Source organism: Melopsittacus undulatus, chromosome 6 (assembly GCF_012275295.1).
Source record: "Melopsittacus undulatus isolate bMelUnd1 chromosome 6, bMelUnd1.mat.Z, whole genome shotgun sequence".
Lineage (NCBI taxonomy): Eukaryota > Metazoa > Chordata > Aves > Psittaciformes > Psittaculidae > Melopsittacus > Melopsittacus undulatus.
Window position 1 is genome coordinate 67,790,401 of NC_047532.1, and position 27,264 is coordinate 67,817,664.

General features: G+C 42.1%; 1 protein-coding gene across 1 annotated transcript in view; it reads right to left on the bottom strand.

Moving 5' to 3' along the window:
- HS6ST1 (heparan sulfate 6-O-sulfotransferase 1) overlaps positions 1–26,860 on the bottom strand; it is a 189,323-nt gene extending 162,463 nt beyond the window's left edge. Inside the window, exon 1 of the mRNA XM_034063868.1 lies at positions 26,092–26,860. Within this exon, the coding sequence (XP_033919759.1) occupies positions 26,092–26,609 (518 nt within the window). The 5' untranslated portion in view covers positions 26,610–26,860. The remainder of the gene's footprint in view (positions 1–26,091) is intronic.
- Positions 26,861–27,264: the final 404 nt, after the last annotated feature.

Consider the following 27,264-nt stretch of genomic DNA (forward strand, 5'->3'; position numbering starts at 1 on the left):
ACTTACCTTCCAGGACTCATAAACAAGCAAAAAACAGTCATCGGAGCAGCTTAAAGTTGTACTGAGTTACAGCAGTTGAAGAATTCAAGTCAAAAGATGCTTCTTGTCCCCCCAGTTATGCACACATGCTTTTTATAAGCTTTTACTGGCAAACCTGCTGAATTTCTCTTCAAAAACCCAAAAGCATTTTCCCAAGCAAGTCTCTGAAATAAGACATTACATTGGTAATGAACCTGCTTGTTAAACAAACAAAAAACCAAAACCAACAAAACAACTATAAAATAGGGCATATCATATTCAGTTTCACTGGAATGTTCTAATGCCACCCAAAACTTAGCCAGGAGTCACTTCAGTTTGCACTCAGACCCATACAGGAAGAGAGCAAAGGAGCAGGTTAGATGGTGGAGATGAGTTTCTTCGGCAGCTGCTCAAAGTTTTAACACACTTGTGAAAATACACATTGTGCAGAAAATGTGAAGCCAAACGGGTGCTTAGATTTCTTGTCTTTTCTGCCCACATCCTGGGAGGCTAAAAAAAACAGTAAACTTGCTATTGGCTTCTTGTTCTTTTGTTATGACCTTATTTGTAGGTCAGTGCTTGTACATCTGCTCTTGCACCCTTGAAAATGCCAGTGTTTCCATGCAGGAAGCTAAATGGATGAAGCTCCCTCAAAGCAAAGGGCATTCTCCAGGCAGGGAGCTCTGTGGGTCCAGAATGAGTATGTTAGCTCTCATGTGTTTAGTGCCAACATATGTTACAAATGTTTGAGGCTATAAAGAAGCTTTCGTATACAAAATGCACATAGTTTTGGGCAGTCAAAAATATTACCATGCATGAAGAAAATTAATATAACTCTTACTGAGTCTTGGCAAACTTTTAGAATAATGAACAACCCAGTAAAAATGCATACTTTCTTGTTTAGACTTGTCTACCAGCTCATGTCTACAAACCGGCTTAATACCATCTGCTGCAGGTAACAACAACATCACACTGATGGGGTTTTAGTCCACCGTTTGGCTAAAAAACTAAGTTATCTTCCCTTTCACAGACTCTGGAGCCACAGAAGTCCTCCTTTCTTTAGAAAAGTGCCTGTCAGTGTTAATAACTTTGCAAAGAGGTGTTTTCTTAGTAAGAAGTCTCAGCCATTGTTACTGTGCTTCATCAACCTCCCGTCCTGCCCAGACTTGCTTTTCATTCCCCCCCCAACACAACAAAAACACAACAGAGAATTTTCCCTTTCTTTCATGTTTTTTGCTCAAAACCAAAGTTGACAACAATCCTTTGCTATCATGATGACATGCCCAAAACGACAATACATCTCTTCTGGTGACCATGGTTTTTCTCTCCTATAACTGGATTATTATCGAGTGGCACATCAAATGTTAGGAAAACGCCACAGTGTCTGCTGAGTTCCGTGAGGTTATTTCTCTTGCGTGAAAAGAATATGATGACCTTTAGCTTGTGCTGCATTAGTAACTGTTTTGCAGTCACAGAATTCCCACGTATTTAGAGTTCGTGGCATTTCACAAACTTGTGAAATCTGTGCTCCTTTCTGAAGCCAAATGCAGTAATTTCAGCAGAAATATGAATTTCATTATGTATGACTGACAGGTTCAGGCCACACGCCTGCCTTCACATACAAAAGACAGGCTCCCTTTTCCTTTTGATTTATGAGTCTCCACTACAGCCATTTTTTCCTGCTGAAACAGAAGCATTTCTATAGCTATATTTCTCCTTTTCCCCCATTACTTTTAATCTGAAACCTTCACACAGATGGTCTGTTGCAGCTAGAGTAACCAAGAGTTACGGTCAATGTGCTGTAGTAACAGAGCTCATGGCAGTCTAATATCACTACCCAAACCCCATGCCTTCACAGGCAGGATTTCTGACAAACACCAATGCCTTTGAAAAACTACTCACAGTTGCAGTAATGCTATTTTCTTACAAATCTACTACTAAATCATTCCATCATCTTAAATTTCATTTCAGAATAACTACCAGAAAGAGAAGGTTATGGGGTCTTTTTCAACTGCCAGTAAACTACTTCAACTACATATTTTTTTTGTTACATGATTTAATTTTAGATCTTTCTCATTCGAGAATGCACACCTACTATAAAGCAAAACAAAGCTCTGTCACTGACTTGGGTCTAAGCCCAAATATCTGATCACTTACTTCTGCTCATAGACTTTACATGCAATACTTTAAAAGTCCCTTGAAAAAAATGACTTTACAAATGGAACAAATTTAACTATATAAAACATGCAACAGTGGAGCAACAGTAAAATCCCTTTAAAACAACCACACAAACAGTGGTGCTTGTATCACACAGCTTTCCATGCAAACAAGGGCTTTTTGAAAGGAAGCTGACACAACAGCCAAGTACTGAAAAGAGAGAAAACCCAAACATGACATTTCCACTTCCTTCACACATGGGTTCAGCATAGAAAAGGACACGGTCAACAAAAGAACATGCTTTGGCTACCTTCTGCTTGTTAAACAGGCTCTGATGAAATAAACCAGACCTGTAAAGACCTCATCATGTCCTGTTTCTCCCCCTTCTCCCTGCACATATGAGAGGAGACACCAATCATGTCTGAGAGCATATCCTTGAACATACAGTTAGTAGTGCAACCCAAATACAACTTTAGACATGACATTTTCAACATATTTTCAAAAACATACTTGTTAAAGGCTTTTGCTTTTTCACATACCAACCTGAAATGCTTAAAAACAGTGACTGCCAATGTTTCATGGATGTAAAATTCATGTTTGGTAACTCCGGGCTGAGGAAACCTAACAGCAGTTGTAAACGGTTTACTATACAACATTGAACTAGTTTATTAAGGTAGTAAGTCGTTTTTCCTATTACTGTTCAACTAAGACAAACAGAATGAATCAGTGAGGCTTTCTTTCCTAATGTGGCGTATGCACATTTTACAATTGTTTTTTTTTGGTAGTGAATCAGAGTGGAATAAAGAATGTCTCCCTTAAATGCTCCCTTTTCCTCTCCCACCTCACTGTTCCTCCCCAGCTCCCTTAGAAACAACCCAGGATAAAACTGTTCTAACTATATATATACATACACATACATATACACACACATCAATTTCTTTAAAACGCTTTGCTTTAGAGTTACTGGGTGACTTCAATACAAAGAGTTCCCCAGCAACCACTGGTATAAAAGCTACCATGACATGATATGCCAGCTTTTGGATATGAGCTGCAAGGTACCCACTTGCAATTATTCAATTTTCACTACTAGCTTTTTTCTCGATCTTCCATTTCTTACCCCAACTCATTCAATATTTAACTCTTGGAACTCTTACTTCAAACCAACCACATTCATGGTTCACAGACTGTACTCAACAACCTGACACTGACCACAGTTGAATTGTGTCAACCTGTAAAACAGATCTTTGAAGGATCATCCAACAGTATCAAGTGCAAAGATTTTCACAGGACATATAAGGCCAATATCACCAAATTGTGCAGAAGTGATGTTTCATTTAAAAGAACTTGAACCTTCCTCTTTCCTAGCAGCTAATGCAACTGTCCAGCCAGCAAACCTAAGCAAAATAAAACAAAGCTGCCTTGACAAGTCCACCCATGACTCAGCTACAGCTCACACATTTTGTACAAAGACAGTGAAATCAGTGACCTAATTCAAAAGAGGAAATCATACCTACCTCTTCTCTGCATCTTCCACACAGCAGTTTGAGAATTCAAATGGCAAAGCTAAAAAGCACATTTCTCCTTGATGTTTTAGCTATCAAATATCAAATATCGGAAGAACAAAGGCCTGTAGGGAAGATGCATCAGGCAAATAAGAATCTTCTGTGGTTTATCTATCCTGTCATTTCACAGAAAAGCTCCCAATCCTTCCTTATTACACTACTCACTACTTAAAGGGCACCTGTCAAAAACTTCAAGGGTTAACCCAGGGCTTTATTGGAATAAGGAAGATATTGGTCCTGCTCCCTTCTGAGTACTCTACACACAAATAAGGGGTATTTTACAGTTTCATATGTAAAACTGATTGCCAAAAGATAGACCAGACAATAAGAAGTGGCAGCTTCAGAAGCAGAAAGGAAAAGGAAATTAAAGCAAGGAAAAGGAAAAAAAAAATTGACCTATGTATCCAGAATTTTCAGTTATAAAGGGCTTGGCCCTATCAGATATTCAGCAGTCTTCCCGGGCAGGAAAAAACATGAGCTTACTGTGATTTCTATGACATAAGTCCAAGCCTACTCTTAGTAATTCTGCCTAAAAACATACCACCAAGTTAAACTACATAGTTTATGATATTCTACGACTAGCAAGGAAGACTTCGTAATAATACAAATTATATTATTCCTTGCAACTCACTACTAATCTATGTTTCCAAACTGTAAATACTCCAGAATGCCACAGAAAAGTAAGGGCAGAAGCAGTCTAGGAGAATTTTAACCTGCTGTTCCCAGTTAACTCGAAGAAAGCGCCCACTAAACAACAGTCTCTCTTGTGCCCCTTTTCAAGAAATTATCACTTTATAGCTACTGAAATATTGTACTTTTTAGGCCTACTAATCAATTTTTCTACATTAGACTTGTGTACTTTCTAAGAAATCATGCCTTTTGTGCTCCCAATATCACAAATGAAGCCCCCAGCCTCCAAAAGCCTTGCTTTGACACTTCTGATAGCAGAACTATGAAGCTTTGCGGCATGGAGCTACAGACTAGGACTTAGCATGCAGTTTGGTACACTCCGAGAACAATAATTCTTGACTCAGACTTTCCAAATGCGGCAGGAAATCCACAATGATTTTCATTTTGCTCACCACCACCTATTATGACAGATAAAGGAAGCACAGAATTTCCAATAAGCTTTCGGAGGCAAAGGCATTGTTTAAAAGGCTTGTCACTGACATAGTGAATGGAAAATACTTGCCCCCAGACAGCAGCTTCTGCCTACAAGTAGTATGAAAAACTCCTCACACTAGTGAGGAGTCACCTTACAGAAGGTGGCAATAACCAGAACAGAAAATTTAATTCTGTCTTACGGATGCACATTACTATCCTCAGGTGAATCTCACCAAAGCACTCTCAGTTTGGATCAGCTCCTGTATAGTCTATTCAATACTTTGAACCATGTTTCCTGCTTCTAATCTCTCCAAGAGGAAACTTGTAGATATTTTAAACCATTTTGTAGTCTTCATATATTCACTCATTTTATTATCAAAGTATTAGCCAAGGATGAGATGATAATTTTGTTCCACTGACAACAATGTGTAGATTGCATTTAAAACAAGACATGGCTGCAGGCACTAAACGCTGCTGCTTCTATTAGAAAAGCTTTACCTCCTGCCCACTCCTTGCTTGTTTCAGGACCTTTTGTCTTTTGCAAGTGAGGAGAGAACAACCCTAACACACTGAGAAAGATGAGGAAAGCTGCTTGTTTCCCATTTAAACACAATTTTATATATGTTACATATATCTATGCATAGCATATAATGTGCCCATTTTTCTTTTTATGGCTTAGAAATAAAAATAAATGTAGTGGGTTTTTACTGTGCAATTGCACTGATCATTGGATGCCATAAAATATTTTGTTAGGCACAGCTTTGGAAAAATCAATAAGCAGGCAGGTGCCAGCTGCACAGCTCCATGGGCCAGGCAGTCATGCTCCTTAGTGCCTCCTAAATTAGAGAAGCAGAAAAGGATGGCTCCAGAATTCAGCTCCATGAAATTTACACTGGGACAAATGGTATTCAGTGTGATTAGATGTCCTAGAAAAACTAACTCATTTTATATCAATTCCCATTCTTCCCTTATTTGCAGCAAGGTTAAATCACTGGCTTCATCTAAAACATACCCAGTTTGGACCAGTTAAAGGTGAAGGTTAATCAAACACATTCTGTAAATACCAGTGTCTCAAGGCAGTCCGAGCAGTCCAAATGGTCTGCAATCCTAACAAACATGTTGCACTACATCTCATTAAAACACCTGTGAGAGAAGCAGCTCTTCAGTTACAAAGGCACCAATACTGCTTGGACAAGTTCGAGTAGAATTCTAATTATTTCCAAAACAAGCATCAAAATAGTGTTATTTAAAATAGCGAGAACAAGTCAGGGTAACATTATCCTTCCTGGTGCTGAGGCTCCTATTCTGGGATGACAACACCATGTTTGTTTGCATCTCCTGAGGACAAAAGATGGCGCAGGAAGGGGCATCCTACTGCCTTGCACATGCCACTGGGTTACTTGGTTTTTGTGAGATGCTTTAAGGGTTTCATCTCCACTGAGGATTCTGTGTACCCACCACACAGATGCTTCCCCCAGAGCAGGACGTAAAGTGTTTGTCTTCCTCCTTGAAATGGGAAAACAAACAAAACCCAAGGAAACCACAGGCCAGCTGCCTATTTCTGAGTGTTGCCAATGGTCTGTAAGCTTGCAAACAACTTCTCAGTTCCTCTTTCCTTGTTCCAAGATCAAAGGTATTTTAGCAAAGGAAGAAGCAGGCATGCCTGCTGGAGCATTAAGAAGGAAGAAGTGGTGATCAAGCAACTATGTCATCATCCTGGGTTCTCATGCACTGTTACACTTTTTCTTGAAGGCTCTATTACTGCTTTCCAAAAAGACCAAGACTGTTCAATTGGTTTGTGATTTAGACATGGAGAAGATCACTGTGTTTCACTTCACTCTCAAAAAGGGCTCATTCTACAAGGTGAAAGATATCACTGTAAAGAAGACCTGATCCCTATCCCGCTCTTCTCATTAGACATGAGGTAGGGTCCTCAGAGCTGACCTAAACCAGTCATGGTCTAAAGGTGGAGCCTTGGTAAGACTGTTAAGGATAAGTATCTAACAGTGAATTACAAGTTCCCAGATCTTTCTTTTGCATGCAAATGGCCCACTGAAAATGGTCACAGCCCTTGCTATTTCCTGAGCAATGCCCAAAATCTGTAAGATCACTGATGGGCCTGTACCGAAGTCACACCAAGGACCAGCAATTATCAATGCAATAGAATGGTGATCTTCAGGTAACATAATCTAAGTGTGTAGGCTTTTTCTCCCTCTTCCCCCTTCTCTCTGCTTTATGGCATCTAGCATTGCAGGGCATATTTAAGGGATTTACAAGGGAAGTGTCCTATTATCTTCTTTGTATCCCCCACTGCCATGTGGCTGTCCTGTACTGAACTGGGAATCTGTGGAGAGGCTGGTCAATGAAGAAAGCAACCATCTGTTGCAAATGGGAGATGAGTCACTGAAGTGGAAGCTGGGCTTAGTATTGCTTCTCTCTTACTGGTTCTACCCATCCTCAGAAGGAAAACGAAAAGATAGCAATTCTAGACAATTCAAAGTGGGATTTGGCATTTGATTGTAGAGGAAATAAATGTTGCACAAAGGGGCAAAGTTAGTGTTAGCTTTTGCAGTACAGCACCATTTATGAGGTTTGGGAATTAATTTATTTCCCCTTACTTTGAATGACTCCTTGCTGCTCTTCCCTATCCAGATAAAGGAGGAGTAGACCAGACCTTCTCCATGTCCAAATCACAAACCAACTGAACAGTCTTGGCCTTCCTGAAAAACAGTGATACAGCCTTCAAGTAAAAGGATAATAGGGCATGAAAACACAGGATGATACTAGTTGCTTGATCACCACCTCTCATTTGAAATTAGGAGAGTAGCAGTGAACAGTAAAGCTGTGTAATAGAAATAAGGAGAGAAAAAAAAACCTTCAAGACAAGGAGCAACAAGTTGTAATTCTCAACTGGAAGGCTACCTGCAGGAAATACACCAAGGCATCTAGATTCCTTGGAAGGAATTACACGTCTGATTTCTGTTTAGCCTGGTAAGTTTATTTGTAGTGCTTTTATGTAAGGTTCAAATGGCACTGACTCAAACTAAATCCCAGGTCTGCATTTGGTGTTAACAGCCTAGCAGCAACAGAGATAAATGTTTATAACTGGGCAGTCAGGACCAGACCTGGTGAGGTTCCTGATGATTTAATCTGAGGTACCTTTGAGGCAGTTTGTGCCCTTGGGTTCTGAAAGGACGACTGAGACTTCATCAGAACATGAACGTTACCACAGCACTGGTGATGCCTTCTGTGCATAGCTTGAACTGTCCATGGATGAGAGCACACAGAAAAGCTTCAGAACAACGCGAGTCATTACAAGCACAGCTATACAGATAAACACACTCGTACAGCAAACACTACAATTAAAGCTGTAAACGTTTAATTTCAGTCCAGCCCACTCCACAGAACATGCAAATCCCTGCAGAGAAAGCAGTGTGCTGCGTGCCAGAGCAGACTGTGCTGGAGTTGAAAATGTTGCTCTATTATGTTTTCACCTTCGTGCCCCCATTCAGCAGACACTGACTGTTCTCTTGAAATGTCAGTGTGGGGCAAGAAGCAACAATTGGCAAAGCATAGAAATGCTGTCACCACTTGATGGAAGCTCAAGCACCTTTCCAGAGTCCCTTGCCAACATAATTACATTGTGCCATTAGAGATTCTTTGGTCAAGGTTTTTAATAAAGGATTTCCTGCCTCGTTTCCTGCCAAACTTGAGAAGTGCAAGTCAACATTCTGCAGTAATTCATACGTGCCCTGTGGCATGGCAGAAAACTTTTCATGTTTTTTCATTTTCTTTCCTCAGTAATGCTGCTGCTGAAGTCAAGGCAAGTGTTTAGCACTGGAATGACATAAACATAAGTAACATCTGTTCTCTGAAGGAGAGAAAAATGAAACAAAAGAATAAACCATGCTCTTTTACTCCACCCCTTCAGATTCCTCAGATTAAAAGGAGCAGGGATTTATCTTGCTGCTTTATTCAAAAAGCCCAATGAACAGAAACCCCAACTCCTCAACTCCGAAGGACACGTTTGTTGTTTCTTGCTGAGGATTGACTGCACAGGTAAAGAGGCATTGGAGCTGCTGAACCTGACCATGCTAAACTTTGTACCTACACAGGTAGAGTTAAAAAGATTAGAAATGGGGCAGCCATGTGATCATGTACAGCAATTCTCACAAAGAAGATCACTCAGTGACAAGAAGGTGTTTCCTCAAAGCCATGGTTCCAAATCTGCTTTTTCAGAACCTCTGGCACATCCGTCGTACCTGTCAAAGCTTCCTACAATCTAAAGCTCCCACATCTCTCTGTTCATGGGAACAGCATGTTGGATGAGGACTAGGAAAACCCAGGAAACAACCTGTCTGGGACTGCACCCTACAAATGAAATGCATAACAGTGCAGCCTCACTGAAGCCATGCAAAATTAAGCCAAGAAAAGCTTGAAGGCAAATGGAGATTCTTGGCCAGTGAACTAATGTACCTCCCAGTGTCCTCCTGCTGCCTCCTTTTTCTACCAGGATACAATCAGACACAGCACATAAACTAAGTAGTGCTGCCACACAAGGCCAGACAAAGATTAATTGCACCAGAGCCTCTGTCTTCTTGCCAGTGAAGCCAACTGCTCTGAGCTACAAGTTTGCATAAACAGCCCAACCCTTTTTACTGTCAGAGACATGAGTCCCATTCCATCCTCTCCAGATGAGATCAATCCCATAGCAGCGCTCCTCAGCACAACACCTGATCTCCTGACAGCCGGGTGAGCCACAGCCGTGGTCTGAGCCCTCCCACTGACACAAGGGCCCCGAGGAAAGAGCTGCAAGTGAAGTCCTTTAGCGCACCTCTCCTGAGACCATGAACCACAACTGTTACCCGTGCTTGAATTTCATTGCTAAATTGTTGAAACCAAACCCCGACTTTTCTCATAAATGGCTAAGAATCCTGTGACAGGTTCACTTAGTTCTGTGGCTTCCAGCCAAATAAACTAATTTCACTTTTCTCAGGTTGAGAGTTAGCTGAATGCCTGTGTGATTACGGTTTTTCCCGATACTAAAAGAATAGAGATGAAGAGGGAAGGTGGCACCAAATGGTCTGAAGAAAAATAAAGAAATTGTGAAAGGATGTTTGCTCTGATGGGTGAAAAAAGGGTTAATGCATGGAGTCTCTGTACAGCGTTTTTACCCGAGCTCCTGCCAATGTGATGGCACTGTTCTTACCTCTGAAAAAGGCTGCTATAGCAAGCAAAAGAAAGAGCAAATACTTTTGACTCGAGAATATGGCAGAGATGTTCACTAACCTTCCCCTCTGAAGCAGGATGTAATACTGTAGCTCCTCTCAAGCCAAACACCACAGGTTTTACCTTGTAATCTTGAAGGTATGTTTCCATTTACATTTACAGTATACCCACGATGCCATGAAACCCATGGGCATGTTGTCATACAGTAGGCATGAAGCAGCTTACCCATTTTAGCTGAGGTTGAAACACTGCACCCTCAGAGCAAGCATGGGGCAGGCTGAGCAGAGCCATGAGCTCCCAGAGATCCACACCCTCTCCTTGCACTGACTTGTTAATGGAGTCATGCCCCTAACAGAACACACTTCAGACACACCTCCCTTCCCTCCCAACAAGGGCAACACTAGGTATGAACCAGAATCCCACCTACTAAACTATATGAAAGTTAAGAAAGCTGAACTCCGTATCCAAAGCCCAGATCCATGTTTATTTCTGGTATGAATGCAGCATCTCTGTCTGTCTTCCTGCCATCTGGTATATCGGAAAGCTGCTCGTGTCTCCTAGGCTAGCTTAACAGTCCTCATAAAAACCTTCTGCAGAGTTGTCACTACAAAGGAAAGGAAAAATAAGAGCACCCCGTATCTGCCCAAGCTACTGAATTAACTCCCACTGTGACTGAAGTCAAAAAGTCTAATTTCAAAAGCTGGGTTTTGCCTACTCCCCACTTCATGTGCCTTTGAGGCAGCTTTTCTAACCTGCACAAGTTTAAACATTTTTGGTCCTTGCATCCAAGAGCTACTTAGATACAAGTTAGGATACTCCTTATGTCACAGAATTAAAATGAGATGATCTATGGAGGTCAAGATTGCATTTTTGACACAGCTCTTGGGTATGATCCAACAATGGTGACACACTACCTGTGTCCCATTCCAGCATCACTATTTGATTTACAAAGAGCAGAAGAGCACTCTGGCATGACAGAGAGAGTAGCTGATGAAATCAGAAATCATGAGAGGAGGCCTTAATGACATCATTAATGACCTGGCCATTCATCTAGCTGAATTCCTCCATTTAATTCCTCCATTTAATTCAATCTTACATGTAAAAGAAATAGCGGTCTATTCAGTGTCCTATGGATAGCTGCATTTGTAGAGAGGACATCTGTCACCTAAGAACAGCACTGAAAGTACTGACCAGATGGAGATGAGCTTTGAGCACATTAAGCATATTCTGCATTGACCGAGTGACCTGGGGGCAATAAGCTTCAGGTATCTCCTTACACGACCTCAAGGCACTGGTCCCAGCTTCTTCTCTAACCAACAAATATCACTCTCAAGCTTATATTCCTCCTCCCTCTCCTTTGACACCATCTGTGCACTGAAGAGAATGAAGAATAACTTTCTCAAAACTTGCCTGCAGCCTCCCTATACAGCATTGGAGGTGTGATTTAAAAGCATGGCTTAGAAGCATGTGAACTTTTATGGAGTTTAAGGACAGCCTGAACAACTAGCCCTTTGTTTCTACTTGCATCATCAAGGAGGGTGAAAAAAGAAAAGATGACATGACACGTAGTGCAATTCTAACTTTAGCTGTTAGTCACATGTAAATCAGTTTTAAATAAGAAGGGTGAAGAAAGGCCAATAACCAAAATTAATTGGTTTAACCAGTTCCTACTCAGAGATCCCTCACCACTGTAAACACTTAATTTTTTTTTGGAGCACGAGGCCTATATTCTTAATTGCAGAAACCCACTAAGATTCAGAGTTCCTGTTTTTATCCAGTAGCTGGATTTGTTTGAAGGGAGGATTGTTTGCGCTTTATCCTGTGGGAAGTTGTTAACGCCCAGTCATTTCCCCCTCATATTCTCTCTTCACTCACCCCAGAGAGACCACTTTACATGAAAGAGTTTTTGAGACTGAGATATTAAACAGCATGTACTATGCAGTAAGTCCTGAAGTATCCAAGAACTGAATAGCTGACATCTTTGGAATTCACTAGCTCTGCTTCCAATCTAGAGAAGGGTTTTACGGGGTTTTTTGCACAGATTACAAAATTATTTTCAGCACAATTCAAGATGTCATTGCTCACACAGATAGAACATCCTGCTTGAGTTCAATGCATCTATTTTACCTCAGTTTGGTTTAAACTTTCACAAACATCCAAACACAAGCACATGTTCCCACAAAAAGAAAGAGTAAAGAGCCATATAAACTCCTCTGTATGTAAGTAATACTACTGACTTCCCTAACAGAAAGCTGCTCTCAGATCATTTCTGCACTAAGCAACAGCCTCTAAATTTTGCTTACCCACCATAGTATAGTTGACAAATATAACTACTTTTTGTTCTCATGAGCAGTTATTTCCAGATTTGGGATTGGCTGGGCTTCAATCCAGAAAATAGACTTTTCATGACAATCCTCAAATAACTTCTTAAGTCAGGAAATATCCTGGTTAGGAAAGGGGTGGATTCATCCTGCCTGAAGTATTTGGCGCACCAAGCATCCCACATCTCCCAAATGTTCAAAGAATCCATCCTTCAATTTCAATGCAAGATTTCCAGCTGGATGTTACACTGACAACCAGTGCTTTATCATAGCCAACCACTATCCAGGCAGGCAAACTAGTGCTCATCCAGCAAGTTTTACAAATGGCAGTTGTGCCCTTCCTATTGTGATTTATATTGTCATTATAGCACAACTACACCTCAAGTGTCAAGTCCTCCCTCTCCAACACTAGCTAGAGCACAAGGAAGAAAATGCTCTCATCAAGAAGGCCTTTTGAGAGGAAGCCTCAGGGGGAAGTTATTTCCAAATGGAAGCAGTCAGGCTGTGGACAGTCTGCAAGATTTACTTCTGTGCTTGTTTCAGGTTACTTAGAAAACTGATTGAGATGAACTTTACTCACAGCATCTGATTGAGTGCCAGGAAATCTTGCAGTTACAGAGTCCAATCCAAGCTTACTCCTTCATGAAATCCTGAGACAGGAATGACTGTACTGTACAACACTCCTTGGGGTGTAAGCACATGGATAAGCACTCAACATGCACATATGGTAATTCTAGATTTGCTATCCTGGCATATCCCATAGCAAGCAGAATTTGGGGAAAGAGAGGACACACGCATACACAACCCACATATATGCTCTTCTAGAACAACAGCCCTTACATACCTTTGTAAGGTAGTGGCTTTGTCATCTGTGCTTTCAAGACTGAGAAACTAATGAGATACAAACATTTCTCCACTTTTGTGCAGGCAACCTGTTTCAAAAGAGCTCCACAGTGAACCATGGAAGGGATAATACAATAAAAACTAACTATTGTTAAAATACTTCAGGTCAGGTGGCAAGTAGCACTTGCCCTGGATATGAAAAGTAGGTAAAGCTCTCTGCTGCCTTTTAGAGATGATTTCGGGGCTATTCACAAATACAAACTGACTCCCAGGTATAGCAAGAATCTTCCCTTTTTATGTACCAGAAGAGTTTGCTGCTTTGGTGGCAGTGGGTGGGAAACAGAGCACAGTTACCCCAGGTGTCATGAGAGAAGTAACCCCTGCACTTGAGAGCTCAGCTGTTTGGGAGGAATATAAAACCAGTGCTCAACAGCTACAAACCCCAGCCCCCCACCACATATCACCTTACAGTCTAGCAGCATAAAAGCTGGCTGCGCAAATAGTGTGCATAACCCAGTCTTAGCACTGTCAAACAAACAGAAAAGCTTGCCTGAGCAAGCTGGGACAGACACCCGTGTTCAGAACAGTTTCTGCTAGCTTCCCTGGAGTACCTGATAATATGGGCAACAACCTGGCTTCTGTAATACCCAACTTCCACAACCCCTGGCTAGGCTTTTTGCTGGGATGGAAATAGGATGGACAATTTCCTACCGCTTTCCAGTTGGTGAAATCCTATTAAAGTACACAAAACTGCTTTCATCAACCGATTTCAAAGGTTCAGACAAAGCAAGTGTATTTCTCCCACTGACAGCTACTGTTATAAGCAGCATGGAAACATTTCAGCTAACTACAGGAATACTTCCCAGGAAGTGCCATCACAGGCAGGTCAGCACCTAAATAAAGAACTGCTGGCATAAGCATAAACCTGAGAAATCTTCAGTCATGCTTCTGAGAAAAAGAAGTTCAAGGAAGACACAAACATTTGACCCACAGGCCCATGAAAGTGATACTGCTTCAGCCCCTGCCTGAGCAAGCAGAACATGCAGAGTCAGCCACCTCCAGGCAGAAAGGGCATGTGACTCTTCTTCCTCATGCACCACCATGTTCAGCCACACCGATCCCCTTACCACACAGGAACTTGTATCCCAAACTGAATAAATGGAAAGGCCAGTGTAAAATCTCCATAGCACAGCCACCGCAAGTGAATCCATTTCAAAGCACTAATCCTCATTTTTGAGACCTCCCCTGAGCTTTGATTAGGCTTTCAGGGAAAGACACCTTTCTTCTTTAATGCATTGCTTCATCACAGAAGCTGCTATAAGCATCATGCCAGAGCATGGAAAATCTTCAGATTGGGTGAAGGCAAATCCACGACCTTTTTAGTTGTCTAAAGGCAGCAAACACACTGAGAAGAAAGCTAAAAATTAGACAGAACTTGCCAAATTCTTCTTCCAAGGAGTTGCCTAAATCATAAAAACACACTCGTAGGAGTTGCTAGTTAAAGACCTAAATATGTTCTAGAAGCCAGGTTCAAATGCCTTTAAAATTTACTAAATTAGTTGTCTCATATACTATATTCATCCACCTACACTTTCCAAGTATCTTTCTTGCATGTGGCAGTCCAATATTATTCCTTTAAACAATTACACACACAGTTTCAGCATCAAATCGTACAGAACTCCCAAAGGCAAAGGTATTTGCTGGAAGGCAAGGTGAGAAATTCAAACTGTATCTTTACCAATATCAGTGACTTGATGGTTATTTACAAAAACCTTTATTGGTAACTAACAAACCATCTAACACCTGATCATCCTAGTCAATACAAGGTATGCACGGTTTCTTCTTTTTTCCTCATTCTCAGCTATGGACCGATTAATTCATTTTTCTTTTATCTTCCAACTTCAGATGCTCCTTTTACAACCAAAAGTTAAATACAAGTTATCCTGCCAGTGAACAACTTCCTGATACTCCCTCTTTGGTGGGAGTCACATCAGCCCTCATTACATATGACCAAACCCAAGTTCATACTAACAGAACTGTGGCAGCTGCTTTTCGGGCCCTCCTTGACACACTCAGACAGCAGAGATCACCTCCAGCCAGCTCTCTCTTCTCAGGAATAGTCAGAATTATGTTTTAAAACCAAAACTTACTTATCATTTAGTGATTTTTTGGTTTTTCATGCATGCAAATATAAAGAGGCTACTTCACATCACAACTTGGAAAGGTGGATCATGGGGTTCTGGACAAAAACCTTGACTAAAAAAAAACAAAAAAAAGCCCAGAACCCAAGCCTGGTTTTAAGTGGATTATTTCACCCTCTTCTGACTTTCCATAATTTAACAAAGCGTGTGATGTCTTCCAAGAGTAATAACACATCCTATTAAATGCATTTTCTTTTCTAAGAAAATACAGCTGATTTCACTTCTTCATTAAGGGATTACTTTAGTAGCAGCCAAAAAGTGAGCAGATTGTTTGGAGCATATTGTAGGCCATTTTGGGCATAGGGGACAACTCTGAGCATGGCTTGCATACCACACAGGGTAAAGACTTAAGCTATGGGCATCTAAGCAAAGATGACATAGCCTTCATGTAATCTAAGCATACAATAGAAAAGGACCCTAACATCTCAATGCCTGCCCCAGCACCAAACAATTCTGAGGATGTCTAAGCAAAACCCCAAGACTAACCTTTTCCATTGATAACAGCACGCATCATGTGTAACAACAGTGCAGGTCTATGAGCTCTTGTTCATGAAAAACAAGCAAGGAACTTTGCATTTCAACACAGGAAACTTCTCCCTTTGTAAAGGGATTAGAAAGTGTGACTGAATCTGCCTGAAAATTCCAGGTGTGATGGAACTGGAGACTACCAGCTGATTCAGAGTTCAAATACTACTTCTAGTAACTTATGAGAGTGAGAAGGCTTAGTAAGAGATCTCTGAAAGGAAAGAGAAAGATTTTTTTTTAGGTTGAACAAGGTACAAGAAGATGCCAACCTGGAAGAAAGTGTTAGTTCAGAGAATGGAAAATAAAGGTTGTCCAGATATCATGAAAAACTAATGCACTGCTCAGACAAAGCCTGTTTGCAAAGTTCAGGAGAAAGATCAGGATTGAATGCTGTGCCTAAATAATGGCCTGAATAAAGAAGGGCAATACTGAGTCATTAGTACTTACTGTAATACCACATTTCAAAAATCAAAGCTATCAGTTGCAACAGTAGGAATCCTGATATATGTAACCATATGGCTGTTAAAAACAGAGGACCTCACCACAAGCACGGTGAAATGAATGGTAAAGTCTGTGTCCAGCCAGGTCTAAGGCTCTACTGGAGTCAGGCTATGTGCACACTAGAAAGATGCTGTTGTTTATAAATACATATGGAAATTTGGTCAAATAAAGCAAAGGAAAACTCGAGGGCAAAAAAAGCCTCAAGATTTATTTGGAGGAGTTGCAAATAACACCAACAACCACAACTGTATAATCAGTGGTTGGTATATCAGTAAATATACTCAGATGCTTGGAAAAAGTTCCAGCTTTATACCCCTAGAAGAGATGCATTTCCCCACCTGAAAGGGTTCCTGTGCATATTTACTGGCTTTCCTGTACAGTATACAATGGATGAAATATTTCCCTTAATGGGATTTTAATCTAAATGACCCTTACTGTACTTGCTTCAGTAGCCAGGATCAATCTGTTCAACCTTCCTCCTTGCAGAAGTACCCAACTCAAATCTGTCTTTTCTCTTTCAATGACCTAAAAAAACTGTACAGGTGGCAAGAAAGTGCTAAAGAACAGAAGAAGGTAATGCTGTCTTTTATGATTTAGGGCATGTTAACAGAAGGGATGGTTGACTGATTGTGATTATACTCTGCAATTCTTGTACTCCTTGTTCTTTCCCCATCTTCACTGGGAGAGAAAACCTGTCAGGAAAGCGGTGAGTCAGCAGCTGCTGCTGTTTGTCTTAGCTATGAGGCATTGATTTTTTCTTCCTAACACTTGATGGAGGGTCACAGGTATCCTAACTGAAATCTTTACTGAGAGCAAGGGGGTCACAGCTGAAAGAACTGTTAGTTTAAACAAAAAAAGTCAATTCTATTTTTACAATATTTGTTTGGACATTTAATTCTTCTGAGACACCCCAGAGGAAAAAATACAAAAACCAAAAAGACTTCTTTCTTTAACCTATTTAATGTAAAAAGGAAAGAACAAAGCATGCTCCTCACAAAATCTTCTTCCAAAAGTCACTGAATCAGCTGTAATCAGCTTATATGTGTGTATGTCTTAATTAACACAAGTACTAAAGCTAAAAGATGGAGTAGCTCCCATACATGGAAGGAGTTTTTAGAAGGCCAATACTTTTACTTGTTTAGCTCTTACTCAGAAACCAGCACCTTTCAACGTACCTGAAATTAGACAATGAAAAGTCACCAGGCATTCTGAAACTCCAAGCAATACTGTTTGGCCAGAAAGTCTTAAATCATCTTCTGAGTATGTCAAGATTAACATTAGCCAAAAAGGAAATTCAGTGTACTTTAAAAACAAACTGCAAAAGCAGCTCAGGAAGCTCAGAGCTCCCCTCCCGCATAGAGGAGATCCATAAAAGAAATGATAATATTTCAATCTGCAGTGAGGTGTAATCAAAGAATCTCTGCTTAATAGGCTTGAGATTAGTTATGAAGCAAACACACAGTCAGACCATAAAAAGTTAATTGCAAATCACTGTTTTCTTGTTTAAATTGGCAGGAAATAGTGAAATATTTCCTCTATAAAAGCATAGGTGAGCTACTATGTGGAATTTACCATCTATAGGCTGAAAGGAAGGAAAGTACAGAGCAAAGTAGTAATAGCGTGCTAAGAAACCAGTTGCTTCTGAAGGGGACAGTCACTGGGCAGGAAAGGTCAGTACATTAACATGGATGCCTGAGATTTAAGGTCAAAGCCAGATCTGAGACAGACCATTTCAGAGTTGTTTTAGGCTGTAAATGAATGTAACACCAGGTGCTACTTACTATAAGAGGTTTTGAGATACACAGGTGAGAGAGTTCTATAATTAGTACTGCTGAGAAATGCAGGTTATAGTTGGAGGTGGACAAGAGGAGTTTTTTAATCATTTGTGTATGCTTCATCAGAACAGAGATGCCCCAGAATGTTTCATACCCTTATCACTACTCAGCCATCGTAGGGATGAAGCAGCATTCAGCACAGTATATTATACTTCGGAAGCTAAGCACAGAAATGAGAATGGACGTATTTAATACAAGTAGAAACAACTAAGCCCTGTTAAGTATAAGATGTGCTTTTCTTTTGACAACCTCTCTCTGCCTGGACCTTTTCTGAAAACACTTCTTCCAGCCATGAGATATCTCAGGCTCCAATAGCCATGCATTGGTAAATAGCTCCTCCTTTGGCAGTAACACACAAGACTATCTGAAGCATCCTCTCTGGATGTGAAACTTGACATCGTAGTAGGCTTTTTGTGGCAGTAATCTCCAAAGGACTCTTCAGAGAGATTCTCAAGACTGGATTTTCAGCAGAGTTCTCCATCATGGAAACAGAAGGGTGAACAAAAACAGATCAAGCAACAGTTACAGAAACTGTGTTGCCTTGAATCTATGGTAGTGGTTATTTTTCCTCAACAATTCTACTTTAATTCCTTTAGGAAAAGTAGAGATATTTGGTTGGTTAGTTTTAAGGTCAACCACCATTTCAGAAACAAGAGAACTTGTAATGGACTACTTCAGCTTTGTGTTCCCCCTGTACTTTATATACTCCTTAAGCACACTATCACTTACATCATTGTTTAGGAAGACATTTGCTTTCTGATGCTTCTCTTCCATCCACACCAAGCAAGGCTCTGTCAAAAAAACAACCTTGACTTGGCAGCTATCACAAGTATGAGGAATGCTTCACCTTTGCTTGAGAATGCACAATTTCAGTCAATAATGGAAAATTTATATCTGCTCTAAGACTTCCTGGAAACACAAGCATGAACAAAGGTAAGCTTTGTGGAGTTAGACTATGCCATTTTAGCTGTCTCAGGCAAGCACAAGCCCAAGTGTTCACTGACAAAATGTTAGCATTACAACCACAAACCTGGTAAAGCCACTGTCAAATAACTGGAAGTTTAAAACAGAGAGACACAAAGCAGTGACCTTGGTTCTGTGACTGACTGAAAGCAATTGTCCATGCTGCTTTCCCACTTCGGGATGTACAAAAGCCACAGCCTGTAAATGACAGCAGGATGTACAGTAGGGAGACTCAGAAAGTACGCGCTACATTCCATAAGCCAGATGTTCCTAACAATTTAAAATCAGCTGTGTTTATCTGTACAGTCACTCCTTGCTTCCAGGTCAAAGTAACTATAGTACCACAGCCACAACCCCTTTGACTAATCTCTATCATGACTCTTCTGTGCCTCTGCTTGTCACTGTTGTGACTAACATTTGGATTAGGAACATGCTGGCAAGGAGTCATCTAGGACTCTGATGAGAGCTGGAAGCATGAGCATTGTGTACAAAAAAACTTGGATAAGGCACATCAATTTCACCTCCGAAACAAACTCACAAAGAAGTTTTCTTAACTCTGGGCCTGCATATCCTGAATCACCTTCTAGAAAACAGGTCCCAGGTTACAATCCTCCAATTTCTACCACAGGCAGCCAAAAACTTCTGCTGAACAAATCCATCAAAGCCTAGCCCTGCAAATCAATGGAGGAAGAGGCCACAAGAGAAGGTTAATCTCTTCCTCCTTCCCAGAAGAAAGAGATGGCTCAGAGAGAAGGCACTACCATAACAATCTCCAAGTTATAACATAATCTCCTCTAGCAGTGCTTTCTTATGAGGTACTAAAACCTCTTGCAGTTCACATACTAATATCCAACTACAGATCTTCCCCAGTCTCCTGCAGGGAAGAGGCCTCAACACACTTAGCCAGGCATGCCCCATGCAGTGACATTGGGTAAAGGCTGCAGCTCTTCCATAAAGGAACGTCAAACTTACATACTTGACGATCACACACTGTTCTTCACGTAAAGCCCCTACAATACTAATGAACCCTAATTTCCTTAAATCACAGCAATTCTCTCGAGTCACATATTTCTTTCAAGATACGACATGACGTTCATGAGGTGGCATTGCTCAAGGTCCCATTAATTTGGAAAAGAGACAGATACATATACAGGAATTGCTCCACAAGCAGCAGGAGAAAGGCCTCCAATTGGCATTTCAATGTGACATGCCAGGACCATTCAGCAGAGCCTTGAAAACAGGGCATGGCATTGTTTTGGCCAAGATGTTTCACACAAAATGGTACAAACTGTCATCTCCAAGTAAAAATCCTCAAAAAATATGCATAAAGTAGTGTGGTGGAATAGCACATCAGCTGTGCATTTACAGCAGACCATTCCTTAAAGGATGTCCTTACACTGAGAACATGTATCAAAGCATTCAGTTGAGCTAGGAATAAAATTCAAGCTGGCTCCTTTAAAATATTTATTTTGGAATTGTTTTTAAAAAAAAGGCTTTCCTTTTTTATTTACAGAGTGGAAAATAAAGACAAAAAGGCAAAATGTAAGGTCTAGGTAAGGAGTGTTTGCAAACTTCAAGGCAGAAAAAAAAATGAATTACTATGCCATGACACAATTTTTTGGTTAAAGATTAATGAGAAGCAACCAAACGCATAGTTTTGCAAAATCAAGTTAGTGTAAGTACACACTCAAGTAGGGACATATCTAAGGGCACATCCTTTTGCTCTGCCAGCAAAAGAAAAAATAGGAAGACTAATGAAACCTGGTATACTAACCAAAAATCTGAAGCTCACCTAGCACAGTACCTCAAACATAAGACACCTAGTTGAAGAGTTCCAACTTTCAGTTACTATGTCAAGTTTTAAGATTTTCACTACAAAACTATATGGCCCCTCAGAATTATTTGGCTCAGAAAGACCAACCTGGCTTTATGGGTGAGCACAACCAGGTGCAAAAGCTTTCAGATCGGACTAGCAGGCATTTAAAATACTCCACATGCAAAGAATCAGACTACTGAAAATAGCTTTATATTGATATTTTCCCAGCAGTCTTTAAGAAAAACTAGTCTGAGTCACATTGGTGAGTGGAAAATATGCCCCTTGCTCCCTGCAGACAAGTATTTCACAACCCCCTGCACACACAGATCCACAAAGAACGATAAGCCTAAGCTTTCAAAAAGTGCTAATATTATAAGAGTGATTTGGTAAAGCCTTTCACTTTCAAACAGTTGGTCTCTTGACAACGTGTCTCTGCAGTTCCTAAGCACACATATAATAAAAACCTCATCAAGAACAGATCCCTGCAAAGGGACAGATCTGTGGTTGGAAGCTGTGAAAGTTCACACTTCAGAAAAATCAAACCTAACAAACTGCGGAGCCCTGTTAATTGTTTCTTAAACAAAAAACAAAAACCACAACCCAAAACATAAGCTGTAAATAGCTTATCAGAGAGCTTCTAAACCTTGGACTGATGTATTTAACAGCAGGTTTTACTAACCTGTCACAGACTTTTTACATAAAAGTCTGTGGATTACCATTTTTTTATTTCTAAAGCATACAAAATCTTGAGAAAAAACACTGACACTGGAAACATGCACATGTTTTAAACTCACTGAGAAATACTTATGTCATTCTTTTCTGTCCGTAGATGAACTCTGAAACCAAACTTCTATGACAGATGGGCACAGAACTACGCACACAAAGCCAAGCCTAAGCTAGTGTCTTGAGAAGGCTCATCACAAAGAAGAAATAAATCTACCTGGTGCTTTAAGCAGCATAGCAGAAGGCAGAGCACGTGTGTGAGCTGGGGAAGCACAGAGCCAGCAATGCCCTTCCAGCATTCTACTGACTATACGGGTTCTGCACAGCAACAGGCAGCTTGCATAAAACAGTTTTAAAGGAGCTGGATGCCTTAAAATCCTTTCCATGTGCATAATGTGTCTCCAGGAAAATGCCAGCTTAGACACTCTTGTTTTCCTGAGGCAGAAGAAAGCAGCAGGATCACAACAAAGCCTAGGCTGGGTTTTGGCTTTGTCTTGTCTTGGGTTTTTTTGGGGGGTGGTTTGGGATTTGTTACTTTTTTTTTTTGAGAAGAGGTAGTGAAGGAAACATTCCTTCAGCACAGTTTGCTTCTGCAGCACGTTACATTAAGAGTCAAGCTCATGCATGAAGTGTCCTACAAGGAACACCTAGCTCTGCTCTTGTGTTGGGCGCAGGGAAGAAGGACGCCACCAGAAGGGCACTAAATCCCATTTCCTTTGGAGGCTAAGAAGGGAACCTTTCCAACACCTCCAAGGGCTTTCAATCAGTCATTTAACAAAGGTGACAGCCAAGTTACTAGTGGATCCCTTCAGAGATTTCTCTAATTCTAGAAGTCAAATTAAAGACGCGGGCTTGCCTTTTTTTTTTTTGCATCAACCGCAGAGAGATTAGATCTCTTGCAGTTTTAGGTGAGATAAATTTAAGGGAGCAGTTCACAGAGAGTGCTTAGCCTCTGCTTTCTGAAATATCATCATGATGACTCAAGCACACACCCTAGGATTACTGCTGCTTAAAAAAAAAGTCTTTTCCAGCAGTTATTCATGCCTAACAGTACAAGGAATAAGTAGGCCTCCATTCCCGAAATCTTGGAATTTCCCTTCTGCTAAAGGCATGATGAGAACTACAGCTAAGAGATTTAACTGAGAAACACAGGTAGCCTCAGAGTTCCTTGGAGTCCCAAGTTTTACAGCCCCCAAACAAATCAATCTCTTTCTTTTACTGGCTATGTATAAAACATTTGATTCAAGAAGTGCTTGTCCAGAAGTCTCCTGAATACAAAACAGGGAAAGTCACTAGCAGGGTTGTGGGAAGGGGAAGAGAACCAGTAGTTTGTTGTTTGGGGGCTTTTTAAAGAGTCCTCACTCTTTAAAACACCCATCTCTACCGGCTTACTCTATCAATGCAAAAGACAGAAAGAAGTAACAACAAAAGGTAGTCTCTGGCAATCTAGGACTTCTAATCGTGAAGTCTAACAAAGAACAGCAGAACAATAAAAAGAGCAACTGCATTGTAAATTTATGTACCATGCATAGGTTATGGAATGTAGTTCAACAGGGCACTGTGCAGTGACAAAACCATATTGCTTACCAAGTTAACAGTTTGAAGCTCATGATTTGTACATGTGGTCAATACTGAATGACCTTCATGCTTTCCCACATTCACTAGAAGGCAGATCTATTTGTCATCACAAGTCAGCTGTTTTGTTTTGGGGACTAAACATACAGTTGGAAGAAAAAAGGTTTAAACTTTGCATTAGGTAGAACAGTCAGAAGCTCTAAAAGCTGAATTTGAAGACTGTACTCCAAAGCCCAGAGTGCGTAATATTAGAATGTGAGTGAACCCTGCTGGAATGGTGCTTTGCTGCTCCTTTCTCTTGTGAGATATATTTTCATAGCTCAGTTCAAGACAGTACAAGACAGTAGCCTCTCTAGCATACGCCTTATATGAAAACATGCCCTGTTTCAACAGAAGAGAGCCAACATTCACAACAGAGAAATAAAGTTACACTGTTCTTTATGTAATGGGCATAATACATGTCTATCTTTTTTCCCAGCAAAGAAAATATATCAAATTTCTATTTTAAGCAAGCACTGCCTGTTTTATTCCTAATTTTCTTGGACATGAAATAAATACTAGTTTGGAGAAGGTGCCTACTAGCCTGGACTGTAGGACAACAGAGCAGTATCCTAGGACAGTATTATTAGAATAAGCAGCAGCTGTTCATTGCACCAAAACCACCCCCAGGATACAACAAACAGTAAATTCTGGGTTTTATTTAATAGACCAAGATGATAAACCTTAGATCACCTAAAACTTCCACACCAGAATTCTTACACTGCTGAAAAAGTTCTAATTTAGATTTAAGTGAAGTAAAGAGACCACATTAAGCAGAACTATTTATGGATATGCAGAGACACGAGGGAACAGGACAGGATTAATTATTTTTCCTGCACACCCCAAAATGAAGAGTTAAGCAGCATGTAGAAGCTTATAGTTCCTGATGTGCCACAACAAATGGCAAAGAAAAATTTATTTACAAGCATTTGACATCAGGCAATAGGCTTCTGGTTCTCAGCTTCCTATGAGCTACTTCACAACCTGAAATGCCCTGTTCTCAGGTATCTCTACAAAATCCCAACTTCTAACTAGGATGAGACAGTTGTGTACTGAACACATAGCAGGTTTTAGTATAAAACTGCCAATGGAAGCAGACAAGATTCCCAAAACTCCAAAACAATTCATAAAACCACATAGGTCTTTATAGCAGGTTAATGGTTTCCCAGCCAAGTGCCAAGGTTCACAAAACAGCTAATTTTTAATCTTTTTTTTTTTTAAATCAGATTTGAACTTTGTGCATTTGTTCTTAAAACACTTCACTGCAATCTTAACTGGAACCAGATGGACTGAGGATATTTTACTCATAGGTGTTTTCAAGTACCTTATTATAAGAGACCACAGGAAAGCCTGAATACTCAGCCCTTTAGCTACATAGTTCAGTTTGCTGCTTCTGGATCAGGCAGCATGACAGCAATCTGAGCATAGTACTTGGATGACTAACACTGAAACGGGTTGAAAACAGCAGCAATCATGACAGAGACAATAAAGAACCCCAGCAACTGCATATAGCTCCAGTGAAAGAAAAAGGAGAGAAAAACAGTTCTGATGCTAGAATATACTTTCTTAAAGGCCATGTTTCACTAACGGGATTATGCATGGTATTAACAATACGCATATAAATAAAGCTTATAGCATAAGCAAATATTAGCATAAGATCTTGGACACGTTTAAGAATGTAATCTGTTTGCCTTAAAGTTTCAAAGGGTCGTAATAAAAACACTCGTGTCTAGGAAGATGTGTGTGCTGTTAAAAACCAGTGAAAATGAAACGAAAGACAGAAAGGTCTACTGAGCTAAAAAGAACATAATCTTCGGAGATCTTAATATAATCCATTGTCTTTACTGGAGTACTTCAAACAGAAAATTCCTCTGAAGCTTCTAATTTATAGATACCAAGGTAGAGAAATAATGGAGTAAGAGGGCAAAAATATACTGGGTATTCAACAGGGATGCACTGAGGGGTGCTTTATGATGGCACTCCCTCTCTCCTGGTGCACAGATGGGGGAGACACAAGGAACATGTACAGGGTAGCTCCTTTCCCCCAAAGATTTCACCTCAGCTGTCCCATCAGGAGTAAACAGCAAGGAGCATACAAAAGGGTGTTTAAAGAATGTTTTCTGCAATGTGCAAAAAAATTATCAGGCAGACTAGGGTGGGTAAAAGAATGAGGACTGGTGGGCTGGTGTGCCTCTCAGTTGCACTGTAGAACAATTGCAGCTAAAGAAAAAGGGGTGCACGGATCAGGGCACAGCTGATTGTAAAGGCAAGCTTGAGGCTAAGGATATAGTGAAATGGGGACGAAAAAGTGGCAAGTGAGGTATGAAATAAAGATTAAGTGTTCACAAAAGAGAGTAAGTGGCACAAACACATAGGCTTGCTAAGGGGTCCACCCGGACTGCTAGAGCAGAAGACCAAGGGCTGAGGGTGCAACATACCAGCTCCGTGGGAGGAGGGAGAGAGCTGAGTATTTGCCAGGAACGAAGAGGGAAAGATGCAGGGCACAGCCTGGAGGAGGGGAGGGGAGGACGGGACAGGTGAACCAGCTGAGGAAAGGTTCACGGAAGACTGGGGCACGACACATTACCAACATGCTGCAACGCACAGGGCGGGGGCTGCACAGGGAAGGGGCTCGGGCAGGGTGCGCGGCCCGGGGGGGGAGCAGCGGCGGGCCGGTACCTGGGCGTCTTGGCGGCGGCGCTCTCCCGGCGGTCCAGCACCCCGGGCACGCAGTTGGTGAGCTCGGTCCAGTCGGCGTGCAGCCCGCAGCTCCAGCCGGTGGAGAAGCGGGAGAAGAGCCAGGTCTCCCGGCGGTTGGGGCGGTAGCAGGTGCACTTCTTCTGCCCGGGACGGCAGTCGCAGGGCACCTCCAGCCGCACGTTCTGCACCAGGTGCCGGCCGAAGGTGGTGCCGCCGGTCTTCTGGATATGCAGGAAGACGATCACGTCCTCGCCCTTCATGTCGAAGGCGAGCTCCCGTTCCAGCTCCCGTACGGGGAAGTAGTACTTCTTCACGTAGTGCGGGTCCGGCGTGGGAAAGAGGTCCAGCTCCTCCGAGTAGGAGCGGCCACTGGGGGAACCCAGGCTGAGCCCCGGCCCCACGTACTGGTACAGGATAAGCATGAAGCACACCGAGACGGCCACGATCAGCAAGAACTTGCTGGTCCTCTCAACCATGGTCCTTCCCGCACGCTTCATGTGTCACCATCTCCCGGGGCTGCCAGCGCTGGGCAGACGGCGGCGTTGCCGGGGGGCGGGCGACGAAAGCCCAGCGCCTGTGCCAGCCGCCTCCCCCCCGTTGCTCCCCGGAGCACAGCCTCCCCGAGGGCGGCGGGCCGCTCCTTGGGTCGCCTCGGCTCCCCGCTGTCCCCGCCCGCCCGGCCGCGGGCAGCTCCGGGAGCGGGGCAGGGGCAGCCAGCCGCTCCGGAGGGGCCGCGGCACAGCGCGAACTTAGGAGAGAGGAGCAGGGGGAGAGGGACCGAAATGCAGAACCAGCCCCCTCCCGCCCGCCCCCCACAGCTTCAGGAAGCCAACCCCATCCCGCCGCTGCCTCGGCCGCGGCTCTGCGCCGTGTCCCAGCCCCACCGGCACCGGCGCGGCAGTGCCCGCCCCCGCCGCCGGCTGCACACGGGCTCGGCTCGGCCGGGAGCGAGCGCTTCCTGCCCGCGCCTCCCCGCGCCCGGCATGCACAGCGCCACACCGCACCGCCCCGCGGCCGCTGGGCTGCGGGCACACAGCGAGTCCTCTGCGCTCTCCGCAGCTATTCCCCGCTCCCTGGCCCGCGAGCGCCGCCGGGACCGCTCCTCTCGCTACGCTCCCCACAACCCCGCGGCCGCTTAAATCATTCGCTCTG